The sequence below is a fragment of the Chrysochloris asiatica genome, unplaced genomic scaffold, assembly GCF_000296735.1.
Source record: "Chrysochloris asiatica unplaced genomic scaffold, ChrAsi1.0 scaffold00296, whole genome shotgun sequence".
NCBI classification, from domain to species: Eukaryota; Metazoa; Chordata; class Mammalia; order Afrosoricida; family Chrysochloridae; genus Chrysochloris; species Chrysochloris asiatica.
In genome coordinates, this window is record NW_006408814.1 from 1,571,439 (window position 1) to 1,592,939 (window position 21,501).

Consider the following 21,501-nt stretch of genomic DNA (forward strand, 5'->3'; position numbering starts at 1 on the left):
GGGGGTGTCTCTGCACATGGCGGCTTTCCTGTCCCCTCATCTCTGCCTCTTCCCTCTGTTCTGTTCTCCTGCATCCACCCCATCTCTTCCTGCCCCTTTTCTCCTCCACCCCCACATTTCAGGGATGCTGGGACAGACACTCATCTCTGTGGCTGGGCAGCCTCCCTTTGCTTCTCCCATTCCCTACCTGGTGAGTGGAAGCAGGGAAGGACAGACAAGCCTGGGTTCCAATCCTGGCCCCTATACATCTTTGTAGCCATCTGGGAGTGCTAGCGCCACAGCCTGTGCCTCTGAGGATGAAAGGAAATCACATCTGTCAGAACACAAGCACGCCTGCTTTTCCTTCTCCCAGTCCTGTGTCTCTGGCCCAGCTCCTGCACACTCACCCTTGCTGCCCTCCCTCCCCCACCTTTGCTGCCCTCCCTCCCCCACACTCTCTCTATGGCCCAGACTTGTGGAAAGAGGAGGCTGGAATTCCACTGGGGAAACCTTCTCCACTCCCACAATCCTGCAAGTGCCAGAATCCTTTCACTCTCCCGAAATCTCCCCAGATGTGTACTTCCACAGCTGTCTCTCAGTACGTGCTGCTGGCCCTGGGAAGCACCCTGACGCCCTGCATCCTCTCTGAGCCTCAGTGTCCTCATCTGTAGGAGGAAAATGGAAGTGGTCACTTCCCAGGTTGTTTGGGGGATTAGGTGAGAGACTCGATTCTAAAAATACCTTATAGCACATATCCTGTGCCAGGCAGTCCACTTATACATACTAAGACATTTAATTCTTACAGTAGCCCGATGGCGTATTGCTATTATTATCCCAGTTTTGCAAATGAGGAAACAAAGGCACTTAGCATGTAGAAAGTGCATACAAAGGTCAGCTTTTGAACTTTTACTGGGCATGGGAGTGCTCCCTCCCATGTCTGGAGCCCCTCTCCTGGATAAATGTGCTTGTGTGTATCTAAAAGTCTGGAGTGAGTGAGTCCCATCAGGTAACAACTGGTGGGTTTGAACCTAACAATATTCAACCCACTGTGCCACTAGGAACTCATCAGGACTTACAGGCACACCTGTGAATTGGGGACCTATAGTCTTTGGTAGCCTCCCCTTTTGCTGCCCAGTCCAGCCTGTCTCCTTTCCCTGACCTCCTTCCCCCTGGAGCCAGGGTATCAACACAGGTGAGCACCGAAGAGATGAGTGAAACCTGGGGGTCCTGACTGGGGTGTTCCCTCCCACACTAGAGACAATACCTCTCCACCAGGGACACCATTGTATTCAAAATTCATGAATTCTGTATTCTACATAACATATTCCTGTTTGTTTTAATACAACAATAATATTCTTTCTCCCTCTCTTTTGGAGTGAAACTGAGCCTTCAGGAAGTGGCTTCCGTGATTTGAGTAGCACAGACCAGAGGGAGTCCGCTGCTCCTGGCTTTGTTCCTTTGTTCTACAAACAGGCACCTGTGCCTCCTCCATCCTTAAATGGAGTCTGCTACGGAGTAGGATAAAGAGCTCTGGTAGTGTAGTGGTTACAAGTCGGGCTGCTAAACTCAAAGTCAGCAGTTTGAAACCACCAGTGGTTCCGCAAGAGAAAGATGAGGCTTTCTGCTTCCTGTAAGGACCCCTTACAGGGTCCCTATGAGTTGAAACTGACTCCAGGGCACAGAACCATCACAGTGGACTGCAAGATTTGAATGGCAAGGTCGGCAGTTCAAACTCACCAGCCACTCCTACTCCTGGGAAACCCTATTCAGGGTTGCTATCAGTCAGAACCAACTCAACAGCACTAAACAATAACATGGAGTCCCTAGGTGGTGCAAATGGTTAACGGGCTTGGCTGCTGACCAGATGGTTGGAGGTTCAAGTCTACTAAAGTCCTGAAAATCAGTCATTGAAAACCCTCCGGAGCGCAGTTCTACTCTGACACTTGTGGGGTTGCCATGAGTTGGAAATGACTCAATGGCAGTTGGCTAGTGCCATGTGCATGGCACCGGACACTTTACGGAGAATCAGACAGAATGCTGCCCCATAAGCTGGACAGGAGAATCAGATGAGGACCAGGGAAGGCTTCCAGGTAGAAGGTCCAGCATGAGCAAAGATGAATTGTGAGATGTGTTAATGGTCACAGGAAGCCAGCCAATGTGGGCTGTTGCTGTTGCTGGTGGCCACCCACTGGCACCCATACTTCAGGAGGAACCACTCTCCAGCCCTTTATGATTGAGAAGGAAGTCTCAGCCTGGTGCTTCTCTGAACCTAATAAATACCCTCTCTAATCTCTCTGGTTAAAAGGAGAAGATGGAGACAGGCTCAGAACCTCAGCAGGCTCCCCTCCCTGGCTAGAATTTATGGATGCTGTTCAGTTTTCATAGTGTTTGTTTTTACAGTTACCTTCTATTTATGGCAAGGGATGCTGATTTTCCATTTATGGCAGTAATAAAAGTCTCCTTTTTAAGCTGAATTTATTTAAGTAAAAAGGGAAAGATGCTTTGAAAATAAATATTAAGTAAATAATAGTGCAGGTGGTATGGGGATTCTGCAGAAATGGTAAAGGTGGTCCCCAAAAGATTGGACTTGGCATACCTTCTCTCTCTCTCTGGGAAGTTTCATCTGCTCTAAGCCTCCCCTTCCAGTGACTGCGCAAACTCCCACTCAGCCTTCAAGTCCAACATTGTCCCCTCCTCCCAGCAACCCTCCCTAACTTTTCTAGGTAGACTTGGGGCTGCCTTTTCTCAGGGTTTTCCAGCACTCTCTTATCTGTCAAGAGCCTCTGCATACAGCTGTATCCTGCTCTCATAGTGTCTGGGGACATTATGACCATGTGGACAGTGCACATCCTGAACAACTGTACATGGCAGTCCAGGCTCGGTCCTAGATGTCTGTCCAGTAGACTCCTTGGGACTTAAGGGCTGGGAACTGGTCCAAGGCATCTTGGGAACCCCAGTCCAGGGCAGGAGTGCCATCAAAGTTGAACTCTAGATTTCATTCTTCTGGCAGTGAGGTCATGAAAGTTACTACTGCAATCTTCCCGGGCAGCCACCCTTGAACATTTTTTAAAAATAAAATGCCTTCCTTCCTAAAAGGAGGAAAGCTAGTCTGTCCACTTTTGCCTTCTCATTCCAAGATGTAACATTTCCTCATGGACTCACACCTGAATCCCTCTTGCTGCAGGCCTGCCAGGGACTGCCCAAGAGGGCTCTCAGGTGCCTCTTCTGGGCAGCATCTCCCCAGCCGGTCTCCTCAGCCCTGTGGGCCTTTCCCTTTCCCTTGATCTGAACCTTCTTCTTATGGAGGTTTTACATACCCCGATTTCAGGAGCTGGGTGAGATTTACAGACAGCTAAGCTGGAGCTTTATTAAATACTCATCTTTAACAGCCCTGTCCCTGGATTGAGCCACATACCCTTGTGGCCCCAGCACCCAGCTGAGCTGGGCAGGGTGGGCTCTCTGGAAGCAGCCACCATAGAATCACCCTTTTTAAAGCTGACAGGGGAGGGGGCCTTAGAGAGGTCCCTGGGTTTGGTTGGGAAATTGTGCAGTCAACTCTGAGCCTGAATTCTGATTTAGCCTCTCCCACAGTGTGACTTCAGAACCCCACCCCCCCCAAGCAGGGTATATATCCTCTAAGAGATGGGGGTGAGAAGAGCAGACCCCTCATCAAGTCTTTGAGAGGATGAAGTGGGCAGCACCTTCATTTGACCCTGAGGCAGGGGACTGACCCTGATGGCCCCTAGGTTCTCTGAGCTTTGGGTTTTCAAACCAAATCAAGGTGGGGGTGTTGCAGGGCCACGGTCACCCCTTACACCCTGTCTTCACTACTGCAACATTGGGACAGCAGAGATCACAGGGAGAGTTTGGACCATGGAGTCTCGAGGCTTGGGTTCGAATTCCAGCACCTGCCTTTGACTTGCCATGACCTGAGCCTTGCAGGGTTGCTGTGAGGACTTTGTGGCACATCAAGTTCCTGGTGTGTTATGAGCCCTAATCAGAAGATGGCCCTGCAGGCTGCTGGGACTGGTCCATGGCCACCAGGTTGGAGGGGTAGAGTGCTGGTGAAGGAAACCCCGCCCTTCCCCGCCCCACACACACACCATCGAACTTTATTTAGCACCTGGTTCATTCATGGTTGCAATTCACAAGGTAACTTTATGCATCATCTCAGTGGAGCCTCCAGCCTGCCTGTCAGTCTGGCTGGGTGCCTCCTGGGTCCCCATGGTGGGTCCACATGGATAGACTGAGCTCAGATGGCCATTGAATGTGAGGGCCAGAAGGAGGCAGGGTAGAGGGGGGCTGGCCTGCTGACATATGACTCAGGACCTCCCTATTTGAAATGCCTTTGGCATATTGTCCATATGTCTTTCCCCAGCCCTGCTCTCATGGGCACAGTCCACTCAGAGACTCCGATCAGACTTACAGCAGGCATCCAATAAATGGTGAGTGAATGAATGGCTGGGTGGATGAATGAGCCATCATTCTGCCTCTTGTTTTTTTGCTTGCAGTTTCTAACTTAACTCCTCTGGGTTTTGCCTGACCTTCCTTACTCATTGACTCAGCACATGCCTAAAAGTACTTCCTATACACGGGGTACCTCTTATGTATTGCTGGGCAATACAGGGATCCTGCCTCAGGGGAGCTCCCAAACTGGGGGGAGACATGGACACCCCAAGTCTGCAAGTCTGTCATCTGACACTCCTGTGGGACAATGAGAATAAGACTCAGAGACCATTACTGGGACCAAGGAGGGCTGCCAACCCAGGGAGGGTACCTCTAGGCAGAGGGCACCTGTGAGCTGAGATTCTAGGAACTGGCAGCCTTTGTCCCAAGGAGACACATGTAAATGACCAGTAGAGGCAGGAGAGCCAGGGTCAGAGGCTACAGAGTTTAGATGCCCAGTCTGGGAGCCTGAACTTGACCCCAAGGCCTGGCAATTTCCCAACTGGCAATTCCTCCACCTCTCTGTGGCTCTAGCTCTGCCTTGGTGCTCCTGACTGGGATCTGCCCCTGCCACCAGCCCCCAAGGGGAACCATGATCTCCATCTGGGAGAGACTGATGGGTGGGCTGGGGGCCAATCCCTGCAGGCTTTCTGGAAGAGGTAGCCTCAAACCAGAGATTTGAAGATTGGAAGTGGAGGAGTGCTGTGCAGAAGGAAAAAGGAGATGTGGGGCAGGACCGGAGGGTCCAGAATGGGAATCTGGGTTTGGAGTTGAAGGGAGATGGGCTCTGGGCTGGGGTACCTTTGGTACCCCAGCTCTCAGGCCTCCTGGGCCCCCTGTCTTCAAGGCTGGTGGACCTGAGGAGAACAGGGCTGATGGATGAGAGAGCCCAGGCATGAGCGAAATATAAATGCTCCATCTGATGGAGCCACAAAGAAGAATCTCCAAACATCTTTCTGAGATGACAAAAGCTTTTGAGCTGGACAGTTATAAAAGAGGGTGGCATTTATTGAACACCTGCTATGTGCAAGGAGGAGCTTGGTAGCTCTATCAGATAACCATGAGGTTGGTGGTTCAAACCTGCCAGATGCTCTGCTGAAGAAAGATAAGGCTTTTTGCTCTCATAGAAATTTCCAGCTTTAGAACTCCTAAACAGGATCACTGTGACTCTGGATTGACTGTGGCACTCAACAACAAGAGTGTGCCAGGCATGAGGCATGTGTTACCTTCTTTAATCCTTTCCTTGCTCCTCATTTATCTCCCTTTCTCAGATAAAGAAACTGAGCCTCAGAGAGGTAAGGGTCACAGAGCTAAAGAGTAGGGGAAACTGGATTCAAAGTCAAACCTAAAGGCAAAACCCTAACTGTATGCACTGAAGCAGGCTCAGCAAGGTTAGGGAGTCAGACCTCTTGTCTTGAAGGCAGGCAAGGTCTTCCAGGCCAAGCCCTGCCTTTCCCAGAAGCCAAGCCCAGCTGTTTCCTACAATGATAACTGGGCCTAAGGTTAATTAATACATTGCTCCCCCAATTAAGAGCAGAAAGGAAGAAGATGCAGCATTCAATCAAGTCCCTTTCTCCTTCTCCCACCGAATCCTAATTTGTGGACACCACTTTTAATTGTCTTCCCAGTAAGCCCAGCCTTGCTCAGGCCCTGGGGCTGAAGAATAGAATCACAACTTTCTCAAAAATCTATAATTATTCCTGCATCTCTGGAGACTGGCTATGAGGAGTTACCTGAGTGGGGAAGGACAATTCAGGGAAGAAAGTCAAAGAGGAGAGATGAATTTATGTCCCAAACTCAGCAGTGACATGAGCATAGAGATTGGGGATCTGGTTGCTGGAGGAAAAAGAGCTGGGGGTGGGGAACCAGCAAGAAGGGCTGCAGGATGACAGTCTAGAAGTTACAGATGGTAGAGTCCTCTGACACTGGCTTCAATTTTAACTACTTAGCTGCTTTGTGCCCTTGGGCAAGTTGCTTAACTTCTCTGAGCCTCAACTTCACCACTGAAAAAATGGGATAATAATAATTGAACCATAGCCCCGTAGGAGCTTTAGTAGCATACGGGTTACAATTCGAGCTGCTAACCTCAAGGTCCAAAGTGTGAAACTACCAGCTGTTCCGCTGGAGAAAGATGAGGCTTTCTGCTCCTGTAAAGATTTACAGCCTTGGAAACCCTGTGAGGGTTGCTGTGAGTCGGAACTGACTCCACAGCACACCACCACCACCCCATAGCCCTGTGGTGGAGCATAAAGAAAATGTACAGTGAGAGCTTAGTTAGCACAGTGTCTGGGACAAGCACTCTCTTAGAAATCATTCTTATTGTTATATTTGATCATCATGATGAAAATACATGTGGCTCACCTTCTAGATTCTGGTGCTGAAGCAGTGCCCTCACAGTTAGGAGAGGGAGAAAGAACCTCTTGCCAGTTAAAGCTGCTCATCTTTAGTGGAGTGGGAGGAACTGAGATCCCCATCAGTGTGCAAGTGGGATGCAGACATGTGGTACCTGCAGACATATAAGCAGACCCTGAGGAGGGTGACCGACCCCTGGGTCTTGGTCACAAATGTCAGACGTGGGTTCAATATCTGGTCTGTGTAACTCTTGGACAAATCACATTGCCTTTCTGAATCTCAACTCCTTCATTTGTCTAATGGGCTCAAGAGTACCAGAGACAGTATCTTCCGGGTGCTAGGCATGCACAGATGCTTAAGAAATGGAGTGGTTTTCTTTTAAAGGCTCTCCAGATTTATCTCCTGCCTTTGCTCACACCTTTCCTGCTACCAGACATGCCTCTCTGTTGGTCAATAACCACTCATCTGTCAAGGTCTGGCTTACATGATACCACCTCTTTGAATCCTTCACAGAGTCCCCTCCTCCCTTAAATGGAAACACCCCACCCCTTCTCAGTCCCTGTGACTCTGTGTGTAGGACATGTACCACTTTCTCTTTCAGATGATCTGAGCTGCTGGGGCTGTCCAGGGTCATCAGGACAAACCCCCATTGTACAGAGGGGCAAACTGAGGCTCAGAGAAGGGAGGAGACTCTGAACATAGCAAGTCAGTTGGCAGGAAGAGGCTCAGTCCTCCATCCCTGGCTCCCAGCCCAGTGCCTCTGGTGTGTGCCTGCATACCTTGGCTTCTCCCTCCAGGACAAGTCTTCAGGTCCATTATTAACTGTTCAGGAACTGGATGCCCCTCTTGTGCTGTATACACACTGCCCATTTACCACCAAGGCTGAGAGGGCTGGAAGGGATCAGAGAGATCCCAGGGCTGGGACCCAGCTATGAGGAAGGTGAGCCAGTGATCACACCTGCAACTAACACACTGGTTCCCTGGAGGCCTGCCCCAAACTGGGCTGAGGCAGGAGGAACACCTCCTCTGGGAAGTCACCTCTGGTTGCCTCCTGTGGGCCTGCCCAGCCCTTTGCTCTCAGAATTTTAGACAGGCACATCTCCTCTTAGAAGTCTGTGTAAATGCACCTCACACCACACCCTAATGTAACGTAATTAAAGTGACAGTCATACTGGTTAAACAGCTTTTGTTTACACAGCAGAGTCAGTCCCTTCCAACCCTCTGAGAACACAGGGTGCATCCATGGAAGGTTTTATTAACCTTTGAACTAATGCGTCAGACTGCAAAGTTGTTTGAACGGCAAGGTCTGTGCTTCAAGCTCAGCAGCTGTTTCTTGGAAATCCTATACAGGGTCGCTATGGGTCAGAATTGACTCGATGGCACTTCACAACAGCAGCAACAAAGGAACCCAAGGATGCCATTTCCTTTCAGCCCAGAAAGGCATTGCTTAAGTAAAGCTCAGCACGCCTCTTCCTCATGCCAGATCTGCTGGGGACAGAAGGACCCCTGGGGCTCTGATTGGAGCAGCTCTGACCCTGGTCAGGTGGGGTGGGGTATTTCAGTTTGCAATCAGTACCCGGGAGTGGGGCTGAGAGCCCAGAAACATCCCCGGCATGACCCACACACTGCCAGCGTAGTTCCAGGGTGAGATAATCTCTCCTGAGGAGAAGAAAGAATTCTAATTACATCTCAGGACAATATTTGTTTGGAGAGCCAAGAGACAGAACATATGGTGGGGAGGGGCATTGGGACTGTATTAAATGGGGATTTCTTTTTGTTTTGTTTTGTTTTCATTTACCTGGTGGTGTAGTGGGAGGCGGCCAGGTTGGGGCAGCGATCTCTGCTGAAGGGGAGCCTGTCATGGAGTGCTTGTTGTCGGTCTGCCCTGGGATTTAGGGGGACTGGCTGCACCAGGTGGGGGGAGGGGGGATAGGAAGTAGGTGTGACTCTAATCGGATGCTCCATCAGTTCAGCACAATGGGAGTACCTACTGTGTGCTAGGAGGTCTGTGTGTCCCACCCCACAGAGTCCAGACAGACAGTAATACAATGAACAAAAGGTGAAGGAATGACTGGGGGAGACCTACTCAGGGTAGCCAAGGAGGGCCTCTCTGCTGAGCTCTGAGGTTCCTGGGTGGCATAAATGGTTTACCCTTGACTCCTAATCTAAATAAAGATTGATGGTTTAACCTCACCCCAAAGCAGCATGGAAGAAAGGCCTGGTGATCTACTTTGGTGAAAATTGCAGCCAAGAAAACCTCTGGCTGGAGTGGTTCTACTCTGTCACACATGGGGTTGCATGAGTCAGAATCAACTTTATAACAATGGGTTTTAAGTGACTCCAAGGAGCCAGCTAGCAGAGACAGTTCAAGCAGAGGGAACAGCCAGGGCAAAAGTGAGGTGGGAGAGTGAGGTCCCAGAACCCAAGGAACTCTGGGGGAGATGGGCAGGGTTCCACACAACCTGGGGGCTGATTGGGAAGTCTGGAGTTTATCCTAAGTTCAGTGCGTGTGGGGGTGGGGGGACTGTTGGGGGCAGTTTGAGCTGGGGAATGTTGAGATCTGATTTGCATTGACAAAGATTCTATTGGCCACAGTGTGTGGGGATTGGGCCAATCCAGGAGGGAGACTGGGTAGGGGTCCTGCTGGAATCATCCATGACACCAGGAACTCCAGGTTAGAGGCCTGGCTCACTGGGATGGCATGGGACCCTAACCCACTCCTCCATCACCCTCTTGTCAGCTGCTGCTGCACACACCCTCTGTCCCTGCCTGGCTGAGCTTCTCCAATGCCCCCCAAAGCCAGGCCATTCACCCTGTAGGTCTTTGCTCCCCCTACCCCATCTGCCCACCCTACTCTTTCCCCCTTCTCCATGTGCAGTCCTGGCTGCTGCTACTTCCTCTCTCGCTCACCTCTTAGTCCTTTTTCTGCCAGTATTTCCTGAGCCCGGGTACTGTCCCTGTTTCTCCACACAGCCCTGTTCACAGAGACGCCCCATGACATGACAGCACGGATGGGCGACGATGTGGAGATGGCCTGCTCCTTCCGGGGCAGTGGCTCTCCCTCCTATTCCTTGGAAATCCAGTGGTGGTATGTGCGCAGCCACAGGGACTGGACCGACAAGCAGGCCTGGGCCTCAAACCAGGTAATGTCCCCAAAGGGATGCGGCCATGGGCAGGGGTGAGGGGGTGTTCTCAGCAACTCTGAGAGATTCAGGCTCCAGTTCTGCCTATCTCCTCAGCAACCAGCTGTCTTCTACCTTCCTTCTCCTGGGGGTGGAGACTGCAGGATGGGATGTTTGAAGCCACCATCCCTTAAATGAAGGCTTATATGTAGGGACAAGAGGCAGAAGCAAGGCTAAACACCTGGTATTGCCAGAACAAGAAGGGTCCCCCAAAGATGTGCAAGTTCCACCCTTCACTAGGTACATGGGGAAACTGAGGTCAGAGAGACAGCTGCTGGCTCCAGGTTATGGGGCAAGGTGGGTCTCCAAGTGGGATGGACAGTTGTTTTGTAAATGGCTCTACAAACATGGGCAGTATTGTTGGCTGCCTGTGTGTCAGTGCACACACTCACCTCTGTACACATACATCATACTCATGCATGTATACCAGCTTCTAGCAGATGCTGCTGGTATGCCTCTCCCTGACCTCCCCCACCGCACTATCCCTGGGCCATCAGCCCAAATGCCAATGGCCAGCCCCTGGAATTCTGTCTGAGGGTTTCTCTGGACAGCAGAACTGCTGGAGGCTTAACGTCCACATACCCAGCCCTCAGTCAAGGACTGATGGGAGATGGGGCTCCCTCACCCTGCCACGGGGATAATTTAACTGGGTTCTACACTGTTTCCCAGAACACCCAGAGGGATTATACCCAGTTGCCCATAGTGGTGACTAGCTTAATAACAACCCTACTATTGATTCCTTTTCTTTTTTGTCTCACTCACCCACTCCTTGACCCATCTTGTCTCGGGTCATTCCCAAGCAAACTACTTGCACTTAAATCTTTTGTCTAAAGATCTGCTTCTGGGTAAAACCAAATTAAGACACTGGTGCTCGTCTCCGTGTGTGGTTGGTGGGTGTCATCGAGTCAGTTCCGACCTAGAGTGACCTTCAGTACAACAGAACGAAATGCTGGCAGTCCTGTACCACCTTCACAGTGTTGCTGAGTCTGAGCCCATTGTTGTAACCACTGTGTCAATCCATCTCCTTGAGGGGCTTCCTCTTTTTACGCAAGTCTCCTCTTTACCAAGCATGATGCCTTTGTCCAGAGACTGGTCCCTCCTCATGACATATCCAAAGGACATGAGATGCTGTCTTCCTATTCTCGCTTCTAAGAAGCATTCTGGCTGTACTTCATCCAAGACAGATTTGTTCATTCTCCTGGCAGTCTATAGTATATTCAGTATTCTTTGCCAGCACCACAATTCAAACACATCAATTCTTCTCCAATCTTCCTTGTTCATTTCCAGCTTTCACATGCATGTGATGTGATTGAAAATACCATGGCTTGGGTCAGGCATACCTCAGTCCTTTCCTACTTAACACTTTAAAGATGGCTTTTGTAGCAGATTTGCCTAGTGCAATATGTCGTTTGATTTCTTGATTGCTGAATCCATTAGTGTTGATTGTGTGCATGTCTGAACACAAATAAATATGCAAACATATACATATCTTCACACCTTTTCATGTCTGAACATACGCATTCGTACACCTGCACAGACACAGCCACATGCTCACACATTCTTGCATGCTCATTAAATAGCTTCTAACCATAAGGCTGGTAGTTCAAACCCACTAGCTGCTTCTCAGAAACCCTATGCAAGGTCGCTATGAGTCAGAACCACTTGACGGTACTTAACAACAACAACTGCTGCATATGCTCCAGGAACACGGGTAGCACAAGAATGAAGTACTCACCTGCTAACTGAAAGGCTAGTGGTTCAGACCCTCCCAGGAGTTCTGCAGGAAAAAGACCTGGTAATTTACTTCCATAAACATCATAGCTTAGAATACCCTATGGGGCAATTCTTCTCTGTCACGTGAGATTGACATGAGTTGGAATTGATTCATCGGCACACAACAAGGAGTCTGGTGGCGCAGTGGTCAAGGACTCGGCTGCTAACCGAAAGGTCGACAGTTTGAATCCACCAAACACTCTGAGAGAGAAAGATGTGGCAGTCTATTTCCATAAAGATCACAGCCTTAGAAACCTTATGAGCCAGTTCTACTCTGTCGAACTGTTTGGTGCATTTTTACACACCTTCATCGTCCTTCATTCTGACCCCCTTACCCCCCAGGTGAACAAGGCCGAGAGACCCCAACTCCACACCCCATGAGACAATCAGGGCATCATCTGCTGTATCTAGAATCTTAGCTGGTGTCCATACCCTGGCCCACACTAATGCTTGTCTCTGCTCTTTCTTTGCACCCCTCCCCCTTCCAACAGCTAAAAGCATCTCAGCAGGAAGACACAGGGAAGGACGCCACCAAAATAAGTGTGAGTTTTGATAATGACTTCTCGCAAGCCCTCTAATGGAGAACACAGCTGTAACTTTTTTTTTTTTTTAAAAGCCCAGTTCAGCAGGGAGCCTGGGGAAGAAAATGGAGGAAAAAAAAGAAAGGAGGGGGTAAAAAATGGCCCCTCTCTATTTAGTAAAACCAGCGATTTTTCAAACCCACCTAATGACAGGCACAAAAAAATCATCAGAGGAGGGAAGGTTGTGTGTGCCCCCTGATGCTTCATGCCTGTCTCCACAGCATTTTTTATTGGGGGAACCAACAGGGTCTATTGAGACTGAGCTGGCTTTTTCCAACCCATCCTGTCTGCTACATCCAGCTTCTCACCGGCACTTGGTGATCTGGATGTGAGGGGTGCAGTGGGGGAACTACAGCCAAAGGATTTCAAGGCTGGACAGGCGTTCTTATACCCTGACTCAGCTCTATAGAGAATAGGCAGTTCTTCACCCGTTTTACAGGTGCGGCAACTGAGGCTCAGCAGGACCTAGCACTTGCTGGAGATCACATCTAGAGTGATTGGTGGGGCTAAACCACTGGGCTATAGAGCCTGAGCTCCTTGCCTCTGGGATGTGCCAGAGCCCAGTGAGGCAGGAGACCCAGGGGACTCCAGAAATGAGGGATTCTGTGCAGAGGAGCCCCTGAAGTTGGGCCTTGGAGAGGAAGGCAGGCTGGATAAAGAAGGCAGAAAGAGCATACTGAGTAGAGGGGACTGGTTGGGGACACATGTGCCATGAGGACAAGCCATAGGGCTTGAGGACAGCCTGGCAGGGGACCATCAACACTCTCAGGAAGTATTGGAGCTGTGGGGATATGAACCTGTGAGTACAGTCTCTCCAAATGCACTCTCTCCGCTGGGTTTCTCCACAGTACTTTTCAAAGACTCCCAGGGATGCTCTGGACCCCAGGGCCAATTAGACCCAGAGCTACAGAGGATGTAGAGTAGAGTGTGGGCACTAGAAGGCATGGGGTGTGCTGCGTCTGAGTGCGGAGGCTGCAGAGTGGAGACAGGGAGGTTAGGAAGGAGGCTCCCACAGCCACTCAGACAAGAGGTGGATAGATGAGCAAGGAGGCCCTTCAAAGCATCATTTGTGGTTGTGTGGCCTGGGCCTTTCTGAGCAGAGGGCTGGATGGTCTAGCCATTGCCTGCTCAATTGACTGCTGGTCCACCCCGCTTCTCAGCTTCCACCTCATCCTCTGTCAAAGCTACATCCATATCTAATAGCTTGTTTCTTACCCAAACACCTATTAGTTAAGTCGGGAGGTGGAGGTCTGTGTGTATATTAACACACCCTAGTCATTGTAACTTTCTCCTATGATTTCATTTGGGAGCATCTCAGACAAAGGAGAGAATAATCTAATTGACTTGGAAGATTAGAATTTGAGGCTGCTGGGCTCCAAGTGAGGAAAATGTGAAGATGCTAATTATTTAAATAAAATAAATGTGCCCAGTGGCTGTGTGCACACACACACACCCCACACACACCCATTCCCTGCAATTGCTGCAACAGCTGCGCCCTTGGGGTACCTTAGTTTTCTGGTGTTGCTATAACACAAATATCACAAGTGGGTAGCTTTAATGAACAGAAATACATTTTCTCACAGTTTAGCAGGCTGAAAGTGTGAATTCAGAGTGCCGACTCTCTGTCGGCTTTGGAGGAAAAGTCCTTGGCTCTTCAGCTTCTGCTTCCTTCTTCCTTGGAGATGTCCATGTGTCTTGGCATCTATCTTACTGTCCCTTCTTGCCTCTACTCGCTTGTTTAATCTCCTTATATCTCAAAAGAGATACATCCACATGAATCCTCTCTCGCTAACATAAGCCCAGTCACACAGAGATTGTAAGCAGCGATATAAGGGTTAGGATCTACAACACATATTTTGGAGAGACACAATGCTGTCTATTACATGGGGGTCTGATTGGGAAACACAGAAACAGGTACAGAGTTGGATACTCGCACCGACAGGGTCACTCTGACCACAGCTCACAGATACAGATGCTACGGGAGACAGATGAGATTTTCTACTCCCTGAAAGAATTACAACCTCAGAACCCCCTAACAGGGTTGCAATGTCTAGGAACCGACTCTACAGCACATAACCACCACCAGTACACAGATACACACCCTGAGCTCTAGAAGACACATACATTTCTCTGTGTATCTGCTCTGCCCTTCGCCCTTCCCACCCCTCACCACCCCAGTTCATCTCATGTTGCATGGTTGCACCCCTTCCAGTGGGTCACCCAGTGTCCCCCACCCACTCACCCATGGACTGTCTCTCCTACCAGAGCATACAAAATCCTTACTAATATTTATAATCAATTTTTATCAGAGAATAATAGGTGACATCTATAGTTATAAATTATTAACTGTACTATTTCTTAGATTATGAATACTAACAAATACATTGTTTTATCTTTTGACATTGAGTTAAATTATTTGTGACTGAGCAGAAGCCTCTTTTTGATCTTTTTCCTCCTGTTCCTTTAATTACCACTTCTTTCTGAGAAAAGTTATTGGTGTAGGTCCATAAATATTGCTTACCACAATATTGTAGCTAGAACACCAGAAAATTTGACACAGTCAGTGACTATTAAAACAGTGGAAACAACAAAAACAGCAGTGTGTGCTGATACTGCTTGCAGAAGAAAGCTTCAAACATCATTGTAAATGGGAATGATGGCAGCTCTGAGCAGAGCATATTAGAAAGTTCAAAAAGTAAGTGGAAAAAAAAGTGAGTACAGAATTTTAGCCTTGTGGGTATGCTGATACACGTTAGCGGGGCTTACAAAAAATGCTTCTGTTGTTATAACCACAGGGATATTTTTTTATAAACGATAGTAAATTTATGCTGAAACACGGCATACAAATTTTATAGACAGTCATTTTATTGTCACCCGATGCAGTCTACACCCCCATGTACCTCCCTAGTGACTCCACTGCCCTCTTCCCCTCCCAGCACTGGCTGCCTTTTGCCTGACATTCCTTCCCACCTCCAGGTCTCAAAAGCTGGCCCCTTGTCTCTTGCTTCTGAGCTCAATTCAGGGAAGTCTCCCTGGACCATTCAGTTCCGCTGGTACCCTTCCTCTCCCCAGCTGCCAATGTTTTCAGTCAGTAGTTATCCACCCATGTGACTATTTATTGCATGTCTGTCTCTCCCAGAGAAAAGGGGGCTGGGACTGGGTTTGGCTGATTCATTGTTATCTCCCCAGAGTCTAGCACAGAACCCGGCACATAGCAGGTGTCCAGTAAATACTTACTGAATGAGTATTGTGCATACAAACATGTACTCTGGGCACTGTGCCATGGGTGAATCAGGTGCTGATCTTATACACAGACATGCCAATATAATGTGGACCCCACACCTATGCATGTATGGATGCAGGTGATGTGAATGAATGAAGGAGCTCATGTGGGGGCCCAGGCCCTGTATCTACAAAGGGAACTAACTGAGTTAGGAAGGGATTCAGGCCCAATAATCCCATGATTTCTGAAATCCCAAACTCAACAGATTATCTCCTGGTTTTTAACTGTTGAGAACTAATTTGATTTTTTGAAAAAACACCACATGAGCCAAGTAGCACAGGTCACCAGGCTGGGCCGCCTCGGGACCTCTGGGGCCTTGGGTTTTAACGGAGGAAGTGCTGGCAGCTTTGAGGATCATTTGGGGAGTAGGGATAGGGATTCAGGCCTGTTGGAGTCTCCATGTTAACCTTGGAAAGATTCCGACTCTCAGAATTGGCTGTGCTAAGGGGCTGGGTTGGGAAGAGCCACCAAGGATTGTGGGGACACAGTGGGACAAGCCCTTATCATCTCCAGAAGCCTGAGTCCTGGATCTAGCTCTGCCGCCCCCCTGAGTCCCCTTCCACCATTAGCTGTGCTCTCAGGCATTTATGAAAACTCTTTGGAAACTGTAAAGTACTCTGGATTCAGCCGTGTGAATGACAGTCGTTGCTAGGGTAGTAACTTGTCAACACCAACTTGTGTATCACAAGGCATCCTCTTCCCAGTGTGCAGGGGCTGTGGCAGTGAGAGGAGGTCCAACTTCTCTGAGGGAAGCAGGCGAGGGAGTGAAAAGAGCTTAGAATCTCATAGGGCGAGTGTCTATGTGGGAGAGCAGGCATCTGTGATAATAATAATGATAATGATAATAATAATAGTAGCAGCTAATTATTGAGTGTCGACCATATGCTAAGGGCCATGATGAGTGCTTTACATGAATTATCTCAGTCTGGGGCCTGGGGAAGGACCTTAGCCTAAAGACACCCCCTACCCTAGTAGCTGCACAGTAGAGCCCCCTTCCTCTGACTCAGGCAACTACTTGTGCTTATTGGTCATTTTCAAGTTCCAGAAGATTTTGTTTTAATCTAGCTAAAATCCTTTGTGCTAGGATTTGGGTTAACTTCCCCTTAACCAGTTTTGGAAACAGAGATAGTCCCCTAATCATCCACAGCTTTCACCACCGTTTAGTCCCTCCTCTGGTGCAACCAGCTCTGGTAGCGTAGTGGTTACCAATCGGGCTGCAAACCTTTAAGGTCAGCGGTTCGAAACTACCAGCCGCTCCGCGGGAGACAGATGAGGCGTTCTGCTCCCGTAAAGATTTACAGCCTCGGAAACCCTGTGCAGGGTCGCTATGGGTCGGCACCGACTCGACGGCACTTAACAACAACAACAACTGGTGCAACCCAAGTTCTCTGTGCTGTAGGTTCAGTTCCATCAGAAATAACCACAGGCAGGCAGCCTTGGTCCCACGGAGCAGCACTCTGCAACCCCCTGCCCTAAATCTCAGTGAACTGTTCTGCAGGTCCAGCCCCTGCCCACTCCTGTTGGCTGTCATATGCACGTGGCACACCCATGTGGAAACCAAATGTTTCCTGTGTTGGGGGTAGGATGGGGAATAAAGGTGGACCCACTGGGGCAGCGCATGGGGTCTGTGTCCTTCATAAAGGATTAACAACCTGAGTGGTACCCCATACTTTACTGTGATTTTATCTCCTGCTGTGGACGTTTTTGTCTTTCCTTATAATGTCTGTAACAGTGAGCCACAAGGTATGTAGGATATTAAGTTCTGAAGTCTGAAAAAAAGGGAGACTCACAGGGAATCAAAAACCACCCTTGTCATTGTTGTTAAGTGTTGTCAAGTTGGTTCCAACTCATAGCAACCCTGAGCAGGGTTTCTGAGGAGCAGCTGGTAAATTTGAACCACCGTCCTTGGGGTCTACTGCATTATCCCACAGTGCCACAAAATCCCCTAAAACAGCTTGCTGTTGGGGATGACCATGTTAAAGGACATGATCACAATGTCCTGGCCCTGCCCTCATGATGTTGCCAGTCCAGTGTGGGAGATGGACGTTAATCCAATAATCATCCATGTTAAAGTAAAATGGTACCAATGACTGACCTTGAGAGGGGAAAGAGGCTGCCCTGCCCTGGGCTTGGAGGGCTTCCTATAGGAGGTGTTACTGAAGGTGCCTGGGAACTACTAGGGCTCAGGAGTACTGCTTTGCACGTGTATTTTCAGGAACAGCTAGAGGTTGGTATTGCTGAGGGCCCCATCAACTCCTTTGCAGAACCACTGAAGGGCTTTAAGTGGGGTGGGGCATTTTGAAAAGACCTGTCGGCTGTCATGGAAGAAGAAACTGGGATGCCCACAGTGATTTGGGGAGACCCTGGAGGAGGTGGGGTGATGAACAAGATGAGAGAAGCTGGGACCTTGCCTTGGCCAGTGCTGGTGGTGTGAACTCTGCAGAAAAGGGAAGTTTGGAGGGAAAATCAGGGGGATTCTTGAACGGCTTGTGTGGGAGTAAAATGGGGCTGCTGGATGATGACTTGGCCCCTTTCTCCAGAGTAGGTGAGACGTTCGGGGGCCCAGATTCAGGGAGACCCTGAGTTGGGTTTTAAACATGCTGAGGGACTGGGGAAGCAGCTGGGTAGAACAGGGAGGCATGGGTCTGCTGGGAGCTCCTAACACCTTCTGATGGGCCACCCACCTCACTCTTAGACCTCAGCCAGGAGTCCCTAACCTGCCCACCCTGAGCTGGCCTGGTGTGGGGGGAGGGGGGCGTCCTGCCATGTCAGGAATGCCTGCACCATGGGCTGAGCCTGGACCAGGCCTTGTCTCTTTCAGCATAATTAGGTGCTTAATTGCACTGCTAAGCCTTGTCAATGCCTGCAAGAGGTGATTATGATTTACAGCCAGGGCGTGCCTGAGGTCGCTTCTCCTCCGGCCTCTGCAGTCATGCTAGGGGCTGGGCTGCAAGGTTTTCTGCACAATCTGTGAATGATGAAATCCAACAGACTGTAGAGAGGGAGGTTGGAAACCCCTAAGACACAGGGGTTTGGAGGTTTGGGAAGGAAGTGGCAGGACTGAGAAGAAGATAGCCCTGTACTTTTCTGGTCATAGGAGGCTCCCCAGAGATAAGAAGAAGCCTGGTCTCTGTCACCATCTGGGTTGTTGTTGTTTTGTTGTTAAGTGCCGTGGAGTCAGTGCCAACTCATAGTTACCTTGTATAAGGTTTCTGAGGAGCGGTTGGTAAGTTTAAACCTTGCAGTCTGGTGTTTTTCCTACAGCACCACACCAAAACGTAGGGATTTGGAGGTCTTGGGAAGGAAGTGGGAGGGGGTGAGAAGACAGCCTGTAGTTTACTGGTCACAGGAGACTCCCCAAAGATGAGGTTAAATCTGGTCTCTGTTACCAGCTGGGTGGTCTTAGGCAAATCACTTTACCTCTCTGAGCCTCAGTGTCCTTGCCCATACAACGGGTACCCTACCAGTGAGGTAGTGTGAAATTTAAGTAAAATTCATGAGGTCTCATAGTGATCGTGGGTTCCGCAAACATTAGTCACCAGCATTATTTTATTGTTTATATTGCTTTTGCCTTTGCCCTTCTGATGTCTGACCTTCATTATTGCCCTTCTTCCCTTTTGGAAAACAGTTCACTGAGTTACTTGAGTCTGATTTGGGGGCTCTGAGTTCTTCCTAGACCGTGAGCTGTTACAGGTGGTTCCGGGATCCCCCTTGCTCACAGTTGCACCCCAGCACCCAACTCAGGGTAGGTGATGGTGGTGTGCCGTGGAGTCGGTTCCAATCCATAGCGACCCTGTACAGAGTTTCCGAGGCCGTAAATCTTTACGGGAGCAGAAAGCCTGTGGAACAGCGGGTAGTTTTGAACTTCTGTCCCTGAGTTTAGCAGCCCGATTCGTAACCACTATGCTACCAGAGCTCCTTAACTCAGGGTTGGTACTCACAGAAAGTCACCAAATGTAGAATGAATGTTTGTAACCTAGGCCAGGGGGATAGTGACTTTTCAGAGTCAGAACCCAGTCTCCCAAACACCCCTTTAAGTGCTTCCTGTCCTCCCACCCACCAGACATCTGGTTTGCTGGCTGAGGCAGTGGCCTGAGGGCTAAAGGGGTGACAGGGCTTAGGGGAGAGAAGCTAGCTATCCCTGGGGAGAGCAGCACTGGCCCATGTCCTAGCTGGGAGATGGGAGGGCAGCTCCCCCATCCCCAGGCTGGGTGGTTTGGTGGAAGGGTGGGCTGCTGCGCCTGGTGCTCCCTCCCTGGGAGCCAGTCTGCTCCCAAGGCTTCGCATTATTACTCCATTAGCGCCTTGTAGGGTTGACAAATGAAGGATAATTAATATCCGTGAGGGAAACAGATGTTGAGGTAATTCGCTCCCTGCTGCGCATTTGCAACAGCATCTCCTAACTCTGCCCTGAGAGCCTGGCAGGACAGCAGGACCTCTTTGTGCCCTTGATCCGAGGTGATGGTGTCGGCAGGACGAGGGGCCTCCTGCTGACTTAGGCTGACACCTGGGGGGGGGGGCACCCAGTCCTTATCCCCCACACTAAAAGGGACACCTGGAAGAGCTTCTGACTGCTTGCTATTGGGAAGTTCTGCCTCTGTCCCACCTCAGTCCCTGCTGCTGTATCACAAATCCATGTCTACCTGCTTTATGGGGGATGGTGACCAGCCCAGAAGGGCTCAGGGTGAAGCAGGGTTGACTAGACTCCTAGCTGCTACCCACCTGCCCTCTTCCTTTCTGAAGCCTGGTGAGTCATCTGTGGTCTTGCAGGGGCAAGGGGTCTACCGGCTCTGGATGACTCTCTATAAATTCGTCATATCATATGGAGGTTTAGAGTGCATGGAAACCCCTTGGATTCCAGCTCTGCCACCCCATGAATCAGTGCCCCTGGGCAAGTCATTTCATTTGGAGCCGTAGTTTTGCCATCTATGAAGTGGGCCTACAAGTGTGTATGAGTACTAAAATTCAGAAGAATGGCACCTGGATACCCTTTAGCTGGAAAAAGCAGGGAGTGGAATGAGTCCATTCATTAATGTTGTATTATTGGTATTATTATTTACTAAGCGCCAGGCTCTGTGACGATCATGGAGATGTGCAAAACAGATACTGTCCCTGCTGTCACGGAGGTAAGGGTTTAGCCAGAGAGAAAAACAAAAACCAGGTCAACAGGCAAATAAATTAATGATTGAAATCGAGACGACTGTCCTGAAGGAAATACACATGGGCTGTGACAGGGGACCGTGGTATTGAAGGGGATGCTTGAGAATGACGGAGAGTCAACCAAGTGAGGAGAGATGGGGAACAGTACCCTGGCAGGGAGACCAACATTGCAAAGGCCATGACGGTTGAAAGAACTTGGCATTTGGGAGACGAGCAAAGGAACCAGGGAGGCCAAAGCCAATTAGTGCAGTGGTTAGGAATCACATGAGCACGTGCCCGGAAACACCTCTGCAGAACCATTGCTACCCTTGGGGACTATCCTCTTTTTCCTCCTGGACCCCTCACTTAGCCAAAGCTGGCTCCCCTGGCCCCTTTCCAAGGACTTGAGACTTGGCAGGAAGAGACCAGCTGTTCTCCAGGGAACAGAAGTCAGTGGGACCCTGGAGGCTGTCATGGGACAAATCTGCTTGGGAAAGTGCCGCCAGCTGGCAAGTGGAGACTGTTTTGTCTAGCGGCTATGGGAACTTTGGGAAACAAAGGCTTATTTCAGCTCTAAGCAAGAAGGGGACAAGGAAGAATGAACACCCACTCCCCATAGTGTTCTCCATAAGGCCCCACATCCTTTAAAAAAGCTTTTTAAATTAAAAAATAATTGTAGTCTCACAGACAGTTGTAAAATTGGTCCTAAATTCCTTCCAAAAGCTCATGGGAAAATGGAATTAAGTGATAATGTAATTTTTTTTTT

General features: G+C 49.5%; 1 protein-coding gene across 1 annotated transcript in view; it reads left to right on the forward strand.

Moving 5' to 3' along the window:
• Nucleotides 1-21,501, forward strand: part of VSTM2L (V-set and transmembrane domain containing 2 like) — a 42,904-nt gene that overhangs the window by 11,615 nt on the left and 9,788 nt on the right. The window contains exons 2-3 of the mRNA XM_006874729.1: nucleotides 9,751-9,920; nucleotides 12,224-12,274. Of these exons, the coding sequence (XP_006874791.1) occupies nucleotides 9,751-9,920; nucleotides 12,224-12,274 (221 nt within the window). The remainder of the gene's footprint in view (nucleotides 1-9,750; nucleotides 9,921-12,223; nucleotides 12,275-21,501) is intronic.